At 39.8% G+C, this 13,816-nt stretch overlaps 1 protein-coding gene across 2 annotated transcripts in view; it reads right to left on the reverse strand.

Annotated features, from left to right (window-relative positions):
• Positions 1 to 11,889, reverse strand: part of asic1c (acid-sensing (proton-gated) ion channel 1c) — a 108,011-nt gene extending 96,122 nt beyond the window's left edge. The window contains exon 1 of one of the 2 annotated variants that reach the window (XM_022194467.2): positions 10,228 to 11,889. In XM_022194467.2, coding sequence (XP_022050159.1) covers positions 10,228 to 10,782 — 555 coding nt within the window. In that variant the 5' untranslated portion in view covers positions 10,783 to 11,889. The remainder of the gene's footprint in view (positions 1 to 10,227) is intronic. The other variant, XM_022194466.2, reaches the window with a different exon arrangement.
• Positions 11,890 to 13,816: the final 1,927 nt, after the last annotated feature.

Consider the following 13,816-nt stretch of genomic DNA (forward strand, 5'->3'; position numbering starts at 1 on the left):
TCAGCCATGACTAATTCATGGTATTTATATGGCCTGTAATCGCAAATCACAATTTGTAAAACAATCAACACTCTGTAGCATTTTCTAGTCTGAACAGAAAGCAAAGGTTAGCATTACTCATATTTTAGTTATGCTGGCTCATCGTCGCCGTTTTATTCTGTATTTATTGTGCTGTTTTCAGTGTTTTCATGGAGCTAAATCTGGTCTTTTAATGCCAGACAGAGTAGACTGAATACTATAATGAAAGACACTTTAATCAGCCAGTTGCAGCCAAATACAAATCAATGAAAAATACTGTATGTACTTGTCTGTGTGATATACTCTTTTGTCATGCTGCTCTGCACAAGTGGGATTGTTTTATGAATGTTTTGACAACCTTGGTGAATATTCTCACTTCTACTGGAGTGAGTGTGCTGCTCCAGTAACTGCCACTGCTATGATAGTTAGTGCAAACATTAACTTTCTCTATAACCCCACCAGTATTTCCCACAGAGGTCTGAAGCAAGCCAGGGAGAAGCACAGGCCCGGTTATGTTATGAAGCAAGTGGTTCATAATGATAGGTTATCTGATCAGTCAGAAACCAAATGTTTACATCCAAACTGCCACAGCTGAAGGTGAAGTGAAAAGCTGGCTGTAGTAGAGAATATGCGGGCACATATTAATATGGATAATGGCACCAGATTGACATTCAGAGTGTTGCATTCTGTGGTAGACATTAAAAGTGCTATAAATGGTTGTGTCACGGATGAAAAAAAGAAGGAAAGAGAGAGAGAAGCTCTGGTCCAGCAGGCTTCCTCACCTCTACACAGCTGACCAACCACAACTTTAAGTGGGTGTAAATGACGGATCATTGGTTTCGACATGGACACAGCCCTTCCTGATCAGACTCCGGGGAGGCGTGGAGGGGAGGAGGTCCTGAAGTTATCCAACCATCCGGCAAACACTTAGGAGCATACTGGCCTCTGAACACCTGTCACAGCACTGCAGCACAGATGACTGCAGAGGTTGTGGCTTTAACTATTTGTGTAACTTTGTACTCGTAAGTAGACAAGCTTGTTTCTCATGATCATCAATTTTTCGTCGTAACCTAAAGCGTCTTTTCACAATCCTCACTCAGTTGTGTAATCCAAAGTCAGTATAAAGTACATTTTGATAATAGAGGACGCTGCACAGGAATATCTTTGGGATATTACAGCTGACTTGTCATTTGGTTGCAGAAGCAGCAGGCTGTAATAACGAATGTTGTTATCTGCTGATGTCAAATGTGAGCTTTGACACAAAGCAATCTCAGGCACAGATTAGCCTCATTGGAGACACTCTGACTGGAATGCAGACAAGAACAGCAGCTTAGTTGACAAAAACTGCAGTCAAGCTGGACAGTTTCAGCGTTTCTGCGATGACACTAAAAGTCTGTCAAATATTTGTCATGTTAAAAAATGTTACTGCTGATGTGGGCTGTGTTATAAGACGAGAAGTGTTTTGCTCATATGGATTTTACAATGAAACAGTCTGTCAATCTCCTGTGGATTTAGTGCTTTGCATCCCCCTCATACAGGACCAAGGTATTTAGACGACATAATTTTTGTCAATTCGCCTTCGTATGTTGCCACAGTGGATTTGAATATGTGACTGAAGTGTGGACTTTCAGCTTTTAGAAATGGGATTGAACAAAACTGTTGTACTAACTTTAGGACTTAAACCCATTTTTTACATTCTCAAAATAGTGTTGATGCAAACACTCATGCAAAGAGAGAAGGTGCAGAATGCTCATTGTGTCCATGCATAGACAAAAATATACAAGTTCCTGTTTTGCAAAAGCAACATCATCTTCTGTTGTTTCTATATGGGCAAGTGATACTTAAATTAGATTAATCTTTGTTTACAGTGCAAATGACTGCTTTCCACAATAAAAACACATGGAGATGCAAATAATTTCAATTTGCATATGCTGCCACAATGGATTTTTATATAGTCCCTTTCTTTTTACGTTCTCAAAATGATGTTGATGCAAATTAAGGAGTTATGTCATTCGTGCAAAAAAGGCCTATTAGAGAGAAATCAGAAACATTAGGAGTGGCCAAATAACAATATGGCACATTCTTAAAAGAAGCAGACCATCATCTTAAGGCAAAAGGCTGGTAAACCACAGAATACAACCAAAGTGGATGATCACAGAATTATTTCCTTGGAGTAGAGAAAAAGTCAAGAACACTCTCAAGTGGGTAGGCATATCTTTGTGAACAATCAAGAGACGCTTCTATGAATGTAAATGCAGAGGGTTAACCTCAGGGTGCAAACTACTTTTTACATTCAAGAACAGATTAGACTTCACTTAAAAACATGCAAAAAGTCAACAACAGAATGGCATTATTTGTAAAGATGAAACCAAAATGTATCAAAATGATGTTAAAAAAACACTATGGAGAAGGAAGAGCCCAAGATGCTACCTGTGCTACAACATCCCCCGTCAAACATGATGGAGGCACTAATATGACAGGGACGAGGGCTGCCAAAGAAACTGGGACACTAGTGTTTATTGATGATGTGACTGATGATAGCAGCAGCAGGACGAATTCCGAAGTGTATAGAGATGTACTTTCTGCTCAAATTGAGCAATATGCAGCAAAACTGACAGGACGGTATGCCACACTACAGGATAATGACCCAAAACATGGTGTGAAAGCAACTGAGGAGCTTTTAAAGACAAAGACATGGAACCCTCACCTGAGCTTAACCCAGCTGAGGTATTTTTCACTTACTGAAACTGAGGACACAAAGACCCACAAACAAGCAGCCACTGAAGGTGGCTGCAGTAAAAACCTGGTAGGCATCTCAAGAGAGGAAACGTAGAGCATTTGGTGATGTCCATGGGTTTCAGACTTCAGGCAGTCACTCACTGCAAAGGATTTGCATTCAAGTATTAAAAATAATCCTTATATTTGTAATTACTTTTGAGCCAGTGAAAATAGAGGGACTGTGTATAAAAACTGGAGGCAATAAAGATTGTAATTCCCAAACGGTTAACGTAATATTTTTGTTAAACCGCTTGAATGAAAGCTGAAAGTCTATACTTCAGTTATTTCTTGATTGCTTCATTTCAAAACCATTTTGGTGATATACTGAGGTCAAACTACAAAAAGATTGTCCAAAAACTTTTGGAAATGACTGTATGAATGTCTGAATGTGACACTATAGCAAAACTTCCAACTTGTAACCAGCAAGCCTGGGAGGTTCAGGTCACAAAATAATAATTCAGCAATTATGACTAAACAAATCATAAAAATTATTACACCTCCTCGTTTTTTTAGCACTCTGTTGCTGCAACAGTGATGTGCTACTTTTTAAGTGTGGTTCAAGCTCAGGTCACAGAAGTCTCAGGATTAATTGACCTACAGTCAGTGCTGTAGTGGTTTCTTAGCTGGTACAAAGTCTCATAAGCTTCATTTCTATAGGTGTGCTTGTGCAGAAATTAGCTGTTAAACCTAAATATTTTATATTTTTCCATGATTTTTTTCAGGTTATTGAAGATAGGAAGGTAATGGATTTTACTTCCTTGAGTTTATCCCCAGATAGTGCTTCATCCCTGGACAGCATGCTGTCTGGATGGAGGTACTGCCTTGAAGGCTAAGATATTTGAACAAAAGTCTACCATGGCCCTTCTATATTACATGGAAGATTGTAATATGACTGGCTGCAGCTTTGCTCTACAAGACGAACAATGATATATACGGCTATTTTTAGGCAGGTAAACGGTAAATCCCTGTGCCTGGAGGTGGGTATAACTCATACCTGTATCCACACATTGCTACATCTTTGCCTGTTGTGAATTTCAGGAGGCACTTCACTCAATCTATGCTCGCTCAACATTACTGAACTCCAAAGTAACTCCATCAAATCTAATGAAGTTTTTCTCTCTCTTTTCTATTTTTAGATCTGAGTTGATACTTGTAAATGAAACGGCAAGAGTGAAAAACAGACTTCTTTCTCACTGTTAGAAACACTGTCGTTTACCAAACACGCAGACACTCTTTCTGTGCCTCAATGTTAACTGTAAGGTTGTACTGTAACTGGTGGCAGGGTGCTGATCCACAATAATTAGCTTGAAGGATGGAGGCCTGCTCAGGGATTAAAGCTCTAAACCATGTTGGCAAGGTGACGCTGGGTCCATTACTTCTTCAACAACAGATCTCAGTATGCTGTATTGTCTGCACCATCTTTATTTGAAGATTAGCATTCACACTGTTGCTTCTTAGTAGTGTTAATTTAGACCATGTCACCATTCATTCATCCCCATATAAACTGACAGGAGCCTTATCATTTGTCGTAACATATTTCTTTAACAACTACGTTGTAGATTATGTTTGATGAAGAACCTGAGGCTGATATTTGACCAAAAAAGTATAAGTCTGACTTGTGTATCATCACATGAAGAATCTTTACCTCCTAGAAAGCCAAATATCCCTGCAACCTGTAAATGTTCTAAATACTTTATACTTCTGTCATCGAAAGGGCAAGATGATGTTTGATTTTGTCAGTTAGGTAAAACACAAGAACTGTTACAAATTTGTCTTTTTAAATATGCATAGCGCTTTAGCCTGGGTGTATTTGTAGAATACATTTAATTTGTCTTACTTTCCAGACAACCCTACATGTTCTCCTGTTTTCCTTTCTCCATGTGTTCCTGAGTTTATACAGAGTGTGTCTGCTATACTCTGCTAAATTCTCATAACTCACCTCCTCTTAACAAAAACTCATGAAACATTACTCAGTGGAGTGTCTCCTTTCCTTTTTTCAGGACACTGTCGCTTGCTTTCGCTGTGTTCACATATCAGCTGCATTTGCAGCTGTGGAACAGTGTGGACACATAAATTTATCTTTTTACTAAAGCCAATCGACTTAATGATGCAGATTTAAAGACTACTTGTCAGAGCCAGCTGAAGTCTGAGGATAGCTTTGTTCCACAAAGTCAGTCCACATATCCACTTAACAAAACAACTAAGGCAGGTTTGCTCAGTGGCTACTGAAGCAGTTAGATTTTTTTACTGATGCAAATTCACGGGAAACAGCTTTGTGGAGTCTTTGCTTCCTCTGTGTATGTGTACATAAGGCTTCATGTGGCAGTGTCAGCTGCCACGCTCCTGACTGCAGACATGCCTCTGTGTGTATGTACACATGGAAAGAGGATATGTAAACAAATGTATGAGCATGTGCATTGATTAGACCTGGACTGATTCTGGAATTTAACAGTCGCTGCCAATATTTGGGAGTGCAGAAGTCCCAACAGCAGACACAGCAACAAAAGCACCTGTGTAATGATTAGTTAAAGCTGTACTAATAAATACTCTTAAAGGATTAAAAGATAAAATAATAAAGCATATATATTTAGTAAAAAAATGTACAGAGAATTATCAAACTCTGCCTTTTCCTTCTTTTCTGTCAAAAATTCTAGCATCTTTTCTGTTATGACGATTTACTCACACTGCTGCCATCAATACTGTTTCCAGCTACACATAGGCAGCTGCTTTTAGCAAAAAAGCTCTGAGAAACAGAATAAACTACCTGACCAGCAATTTAACACAGACAGACAACTACATAGTGGACCATATGGCAGCTTAAAAGCTTAACATTTTTATCAAATGACAGAAAGTCATTAGAGACCAAAACAGATTTAACGGTAGAGAGAATATCAGACTTCTATGCAGCAGGGGGTCAGACACAATGCTACAAACACACAGAAATGTTGCTTGCTGTCTTCTAAATGTGTAAATAAACAACTGCTTGGTAAAATATTGGCCATAAGAAATTTATTAGGTGCTAAGTTGTCAATGTTTTAAATTTAATCCTATTTCTTAAAAAACATTGAACTGTTTTATTCACAATAAACTCTAAATCTGGCTATCAAACAGTTGGGACAGCGATGCATTTCACAGGGTTTCTTCCGGCTAATCATTAGTTATTAGTAAGAGAATCTGCATCACCATCTGCTGAACTGTGATATTTTACTCTGCCAACGTAGCTGCCGCAGAGTGCTGCAAATAAAATAATTTTTTAAAAAAAACCCTGCTCAACACACAATGGAATTACGACCATTCTAAAATGACTTCAAGTGGGTTTTACAGCATGTTGTACTCTCGTTCCACAGACCAGCAGACATGCACCCCAAAAAAAGCCAACATGCAGGTCTGTAAATGCCTGCAGTGGTAGTGGCTAAGAACGACATTGTCTGACCCTGCCATCAAATAACCCTTCAAATGTTGAGAACTTTTGCCTTAAAACTTTTTTCTTCCATGTATACATCCACAGGTCACATTGTGTCAGCCTGAGCTGTAGCCATGTTTTATCCCCTCGGCACCTGCTGTCATCTGGATGATAAGATGAAAGACAACTCACTTTTTAAAGACTGAGCTTCAGCAAAATCTGATGATGAATACTGATTTCACACACTGTGTAAGAAATGGATAGAAATGTAGCCCAGAGGGACATGTCATGACCTGTCAAGACTAAAGAATGAGGCACTACATCCACACCATCAGATTATGATAATAAACCTCTGGTTCACTAGCTGCACTCTATCATTGACTGAGGTGCCATTTACACAGCGTTAGTCACACAATTTTCAGAGTCACAGCGAGTCAGCAAGTACATATTGGTGGAGGTCATTTTCTTGAAAACAGCCATTTCAACTCAATTAAGTCCTAAAAATATGAATCTGTTCTACAAAAAATATAATTCCTAGCGTGTTGAATTAAACTTTTCAGATGGATTTTTGCTGGTGGCAAAAAGTCAAATTTAATTTGGTTCACATGAGGTTGGAAGCAGATATTTACATTTCATGTTTTTGCTAAATGTGTTGCATCACTCTCAAGCTTCACCTCACTGTGTAATGTAAGAATCAAGGTTACAGAATATACTCATATGAATCACGATATTCAAAAGAAGTAAAAACTGCCCTTAAAGAATTGGATTTTAAAAATGAAGCCTGACCTAAGGGCCCAGTCCGGCTTTCTTAAAAACAGCACTTATGATGTAAATTCTGACTGTGCTGGTAAGAGTCATATTGAATGAAACGTCAACCCTCAAGGAGTCAAAGAGATGCAATATGGTTTCAAAACTGGGGATAACAGCGTACGCTTTCAGATGATCTCCCATTGATAGTGCTGTATTGGATTATTTGCATGAAAAGTGACACAAATAGTAGAACAAGGAGCACTAGAATGAGAAGTACAGTTCCTGGATGTGCTTTCCTATCTGCACAACTGATCAGTGAGCATGAAATGTGTGTGACTTTTCATTGTCCACCTTGGAGAGTTACCAACAATGTCCCACTCAGACACCTCCAATCCAACACTGTCTGGAAAGGTGCGACACCTTTCAGCTGTCAAGCTTCAGAAGCAACTATGCTTCCTTCGTAACTGTCATGTCTTGACAAGTTCAAGCAGCTTTATTAGATTTCAACCAAGCAGTCGTAGAAAAGCTGCTCCACTTTGGGTCGTGGATGGGCAACAAGAACAATCAAACTTTGTTGTGAAATTGGGAACATATGCTTCATAAAATCAACAGGACAGATTAAAGTGGTCAATGGCTTTTGAAAAACAAATTGCCATTCTCCCCTTGCCCATCCATCCATTACAATGCAAAACATTTTGTATGCTTTGTTTCCCAACTGCATCATAACCCAGGCTTAATGGAATTCTTCCTTCATTTATTCAAGGTCAAAGCTCATCACTCCCACAGTCCTTTGCATTGTAAATCTTCCTCTCAACATGTCTGTGAGGGAATTTGAATAATTGAAAATTTCCTGTAGCAGTCATCTAAATATCAGTATACTGCCAGTGAATAGTGATTTTGGGTGTGGATAAGGAAGCAACTCGACATACATATTCACAGATAAAGTCAACCAAATACAAACTTCTATTTTAGGAGCATATCTTGAATTTGTGCTTTCTGCTCAAGATTTCTGATAAACACCATGCTGGAAGTGTTTTTTCCCCACCAAGGCAGGTTATGAACTCCGTTACTCCATTAGCGAGCAAGCAGCAGTGTTTGCAGTTACTCGTGTGAGATTATTATCAGATATAGCACCAAACACTCTGCTAGATGGGTATGGCGTACTGGCACTCATCCAAGTCCTGACAAACACATTTCTGCCCACTGAGAGCATAATGCAGCGTGGTGTGGCACTACTTTAACCACTCTGAGTATCAACAAGACTGCACAAATCTGAATCTCAGTGTAATTACTGGACAGGAAAAAGTTCACAGGTCTCTGGACCACTATATTTACCCGACAACAACAAGTCAACATGCAGCATATCCATTAAATTTTTCTACCAGCTCATTTGACACTGCAAGTATTTCCAATCAAGCAATACAACAGCAATTAGCTTCCCCTGAATGGTTTGTTTCTCAAGACACTCTTGAGTGCTGCTTGGAAACAAACATGTAAATGAAGACGTTCCCGATGTGCAATATTTGAGACACAAATTGAAAAGAAATAAGACTGAAAAGCAATATTAAATTAGCGCTCTATCTCCTCCTACAGCAGAGAGGAGCTTTGATCAGCTCTGAAGATTGCAGAGTCAGTCACTTAAAAACTGGCCATCTGGGGGGATTTCTTTCAGGGTTGATTAAAGATACAACGTAGATAAGCGATCGTATTTTTGAGAGTGGATAGGCTCAATTGAGAGATAAGTAAGTTAGGTGTTACTCTATCAAACCTCCACTTTCAGAGATGGGATAAGAGACAGACACATTGAGAATAATAAAATAAAATGCTAAAAGAAGGATCGGAAGTGAAACAAAAACAAGCAATATTGCAACAATGCCTATCTCTAGACTGAATCTTTATTTTTTTATATATATATTCAGCGGCCAATTTGCAGCATTCTTGTTTACAGTCCAGGCTGAGCCAAGGGGAGCTTAGCTGGGTCTGTATTTCACTCAAATAAAATGGGCCAATAGTAATTAAACAGCCTGATTAAACTTAAACTTGTCTTCCTAGATTAGATAAAAGCAAAAGTGGAGAACACATTTTGCATTACATGGAAAATGTTTATAGAATAATCAGATTACACACAAATTTCAGATAACTACAGTAAAAAAAAAAAAAAAAAGCAGTTAAACAGTCATTTACTGTAAATGCCACTCAGTAAGAATATGCAGCCACATTTCACTGTGTATATTATGGTGCAGCTGCAGTACTTGGGTGTGTTCAAATCTCTGGAGATACATTATTTCACATGACCTAGATGAAGGGCTCTTCTTTAACTAATTTATTCCACTACTTTTAATTCACTGATGAAACAATTGTGGGGCCCACATGATGTTACAATGCCTATTTTAAATGCCTTTTTGGTTCTCTCTCGTCATGAACTAGTTATGTACCATCAATCACAAAAATATCTTCAAATGGATTACTGATAACACATAACCAAAGGGAAGCGCTTTACATTTTAGTGAACTTCATGTTGCACAGTGAATCAAGAGTTATGCGCGATTGCCAAATGGAGAGTGGAATAAATCAAAGCACAGAGTAGAAATGCTTGCTGAACCCCATAGCACCTTTTTCTGAATGATTTCTAAAATAATCTTTGTGAGACACTAAATGTGTTACAATACAGTGTTTGAGAAATTATTTGGAGAAGCACTGATGAATACGTGAACAGTCAAAACAAACAACACGTGGAAATCATGATAACAGACACAGTGGACTTCAGAACAAGGCAATATTCAGCTACGAACCTCAAATTGAACAGTTTAGGAAAAGCATCTGTCAGATTTTTAAGACTTGAACCTTCTATCTGACCTCAGTGCAGCACCTCGTAAAATGTTTTCTGTATTCTTGGAAGTCATGCTGTCTTCAGAGATGACTGAGCAAGTAATGGCAGCATTTCACCTCAGGACCTTATCACAAGTTGTACACATTATTTGCTCTTCGAAAAAGCATCAGCTGTAGAACACAATTCAGCACCGACAATAACAGCTTTACTAAGCATTCAGACCACTTTAGAAGTAACAACCACAGCATCAACACTGCTCTATCTTCCAGGAGCAAATGCATTGAAGTCAGACGTCTGTTTCAAATGAATTGCGCCAGTCACACTGAAACTGAGTCGAAGCTCATTGAACATAAAAGAGTGCGGCAGACTGTCAGATGTGGCAGGAAATAGAACAGCAGACATACTGTGCAGAATTACAGCACATCCAGATAAGAGCATGGCTACTTACTGTGGTGAAGTTCACCGGGTAGCAATCCTCTCCTCGGAAGGTGCACTGCAGCAGCATGTCATTGATGTCATGACCAGTTCGGTTATAGAAATCAGTCATGTTGAACAGTTTGGGCTTGAAGTTCTGGAAGTTTGCCTTATCCTTTAGGGCAGCCAGTACCTCGGGCTCAGCCAAGTGTGGGTTGGCTATTTGGTAGTGATTGTTGAGGAGGGCCAGCAGCTCTCCCACATGATAGAGGTCATTTCTGGTGATTTTGGAGAAGCGGAACTCATTGAGGTTACAGAAGGTAACTGCTGGGAAGGTGAGGTTTGTTGCCGCCACTTCGTCCAGCTTGGTGACGTGAGGGTACTCCAGATAATATGACACTCGATCCATGCAGACCAGCATCAATAAGCTTAGTGAACCCAGAAACGAGAGAGTCCAAAGAAATCGACGGAATGTCATGTGCCCATAGGCGAATATGTGACTCATGCCATGTAGGGTGGAAATGTTAGCGAAAGCTTGCAGGTTGGAGGGCCTGACGCTTTCAATGCTTTCCTCTGAGCTTCCTTTCATGGCTGTAGAGTGATGCTCAGTACCGTCTCTCCAAGAACTTCAGGTTAGAGACTTTGCTTAGCAACAGGAATAGGAGAATCCAGCCAGCAGTGTTTGTTTCGTACACTGCTTCTTTATTCCCTCCAGAAGTGGTTATGGTCTCAATAAATAGCTACCTTAAAATGGTTGTCAGTCTCTGTAACAGTTTTCTTTTCATCACAGTTCGCATTCCATTGGTTGTCAGCTGTTTCTTTAGTCCCAGGTCCCCCCTTTTTCTTTCAGGCTGCTGTTTTATTATCTCCAAAGCTGTCTCTCACACTCCCTGCTCAGCTGTCCTTTGTAGCGGCACCAAACACAATGACAGAAACACCCACTTCAACCAAAACGCAATGCCGCCTGATTCCTGAGTGGTGTGAAAAGGAGCAAGAATACAAGGGACAAGAAAAAGAGGGAACAGAGAAAACAGCAGACGTAAGGATAGAAGCGAGAGATGAGGAGGGGGGACAGCAATGAAAAGGGCTAGCGTTTGGAGAGAGGTGCTAAGCCTCAGCAGTCAATGGGACCCTTCCTCCTCCAATCGGAGAGAATGCCTCTACATCGCTGTGATAATGGGATGCGATGGTTTTGTGAATGAAGGTAATAAAGAGAGAAATGGCTCACTGGTCCCTCGCTGCCACCTTCCTTTTTCTCTCGTGTCTCTTTTGCGCTTCTCTTTTCTTCCAGAAATGAAAATGAGGGGGTCAGAGACCTCCAACCAGCCCACCACTGTGCTTGACAACCGGCGTTCACAGATTCCGCGGCTTCCACTTCCTTATTTGCACAGATCCTCAGTTAATAGGGAAGACCACCTCTTGATGCTCTATGGCTTCCCCCCACCAGCACAACCACTAAAGCCGCTTCAAGACCCCAAGCTTTAGTCCTGTTAACATACAGATTTATATTCTGCCGTGTGGAGCCTTTCACTCTCTTTCTCGCGTCCTCTCTCTCTCTCTCTCTCCCACCACTCCCCCATTTCTTGCGCTCTCTGTCTCTCTCTTTCAGCCTCCCTCTCTCTCCCTCTTCCTCTTTAGTAGTCAGGATCCATCCCACTGCTGAATGGCTGCTTTGCTTGTGTGTCTGTGCTCACAGGGGAAGTCTCTCAATCTGGACACCACCTTCGCTATGGTATTATTCTCTAATCTGCTCCTACAGCCCCTCTGCCATCAACATGTTTGCTCGCAAAGAACGCTACAGGTTGCATGTTTATTACATAATCAGAGCTAAACGATGTTCCAGAAATGTCCACATTGTAACCTTGTCATGACAAGAAATGTTTCATTACAAAACATGAATTAATCCAAATCATCTGGTTAAACAATTTCTTACTTATTAAATATGATTGATTAATTAGCTCATCTTACAATTTGCCATTTTTTGATATATATTTTTTAAAATATAAATCTTTTGTGTGGTTCCGAGCAATGGCATAATCCAAAAAAGCATTTCAATCTGATCAAAGGAGTCCTCGGTTCGCTGTGTGGGACTATGTGAAATTTTGAGGCTTCATCAGTAATGGAGCTGGCGATTTTGATGGGGTTAAAAGTTCACCACGCCACTCTGACAAACCTTTTAATTTCTCCTAGGACCAAACAAGATTATCACTCATTGGCTGGGTGGGAATGACTTATTATCATAACAATAGGTGAACTGCCAAGCATATGACCACAGGCCTTAAGGATTAAATCAATATTCTGCCTTGGTTACCGAGCACGGAGGCCATAACAACCACTAGCCACAATACTACAGAGGTACACAATGTATATAGAACTACAAAAAAAAAAAACTCATCTGCAAACTGAGAAAGGCAATGTTAACCATATATTGTCACAGCAACGATGCAATTTGAAAGAAAAAAAAAAAGCTCTCCGAGGGGAAATGTAACATGCTGTCTAAGGTGACAGAATATTGTGGCTCTGAATCCACTTTCACAGTGACTGACTGCTAAGACTTACAATGTGTTCACTAGTCTGAGATACTACAAGATGCTGCCTTCTTTGTCTCATAAAAGCCGTCCACACAAAAATCAAAACAGCATTAAAAGCCACTTTAATAATTCATAACATCATGACACCTCAAATAAATCTAATGCTATTCCTAGTCAAAATGTCATTGGCTTGACTAAGATGTTTGAATTTGCAAGTGGTTTGTGCTTGACTCAAGGCTTGCTATTCTCTGCATAATTTAAAATGTATAAAACTCAGCTGCACTCCTTTGTATTCACAGTCATGACTTGTAATGATTAATGGGCTAAAAAAAAAAAAACAGTGATAGATGATGCTGTGCAAACTTAACACGTGAGACCCTCACTGAGTTATTATATGTCCTCATCCACAAACAGTGCCAGGTAGGTCAATGTTGCTGACAAACCCTGACAAACTACAAATACTTCTCCAAGGACTCATTTTACTGCTTTAAACAGATGTCAAATATGAATTTGGCTGAATGATACCGCTACTTTGCACATACCAGTGTCCAGTGACAAGAAAACATTACATATACATTACAAAGATGCAGGGAGCACTGCGCACTACACAGCCCACACCGAGTTCATCTCCAAGAGCTGGATTTTGTTAGTGGATCGTGGCAGATGTAATAGAGGTTGAATATAACCTGAACTAATGTGCCCACGATGTTAAAGGTCATGAACCAACCTCTACTAGTGGGTGAAAAAAATCATTTCACAAACATATTGTGGTTCTCATGTTGCGTAACAGTTAATCAATTCTGAAGTAATGATGACAGTTGATAACACTGAGCTGAAGATGGAGGTTAAATATGAAAGCACTAGCAGCTGACGGATGGTGTTCAGTGTGGACATATTTATCTAAAAAATAATAATAAATAGGGACACGTTAGGGTGCATTTTGACTTTAACAACGTGGTAATGAAGTCATTAAATTATCTGACGTCACAAGAAGTTGAATACTTTGTACTCCATCACAGAGTAGTAGAGCAGAGCACTGAACCCCTGCATCAACTAATGAAACAAACTGACCAGCACACTCTGCAGCACTTC

This window comes from Acanthochromis polyacanthus, chromosome 9 (genome assembly GCF_021347895.1).
Source record: "Acanthochromis polyacanthus isolate Apoly-LR-REF ecotype Palm Island chromosome 9, KAUST_Apoly_ChrSc, whole genome shotgun sequence".
NCBI classification, from domain to species: Eukaryota; Metazoa; Chordata; class Actinopteri; family Pomacentridae; genus Acanthochromis; species Acanthochromis polyacanthus.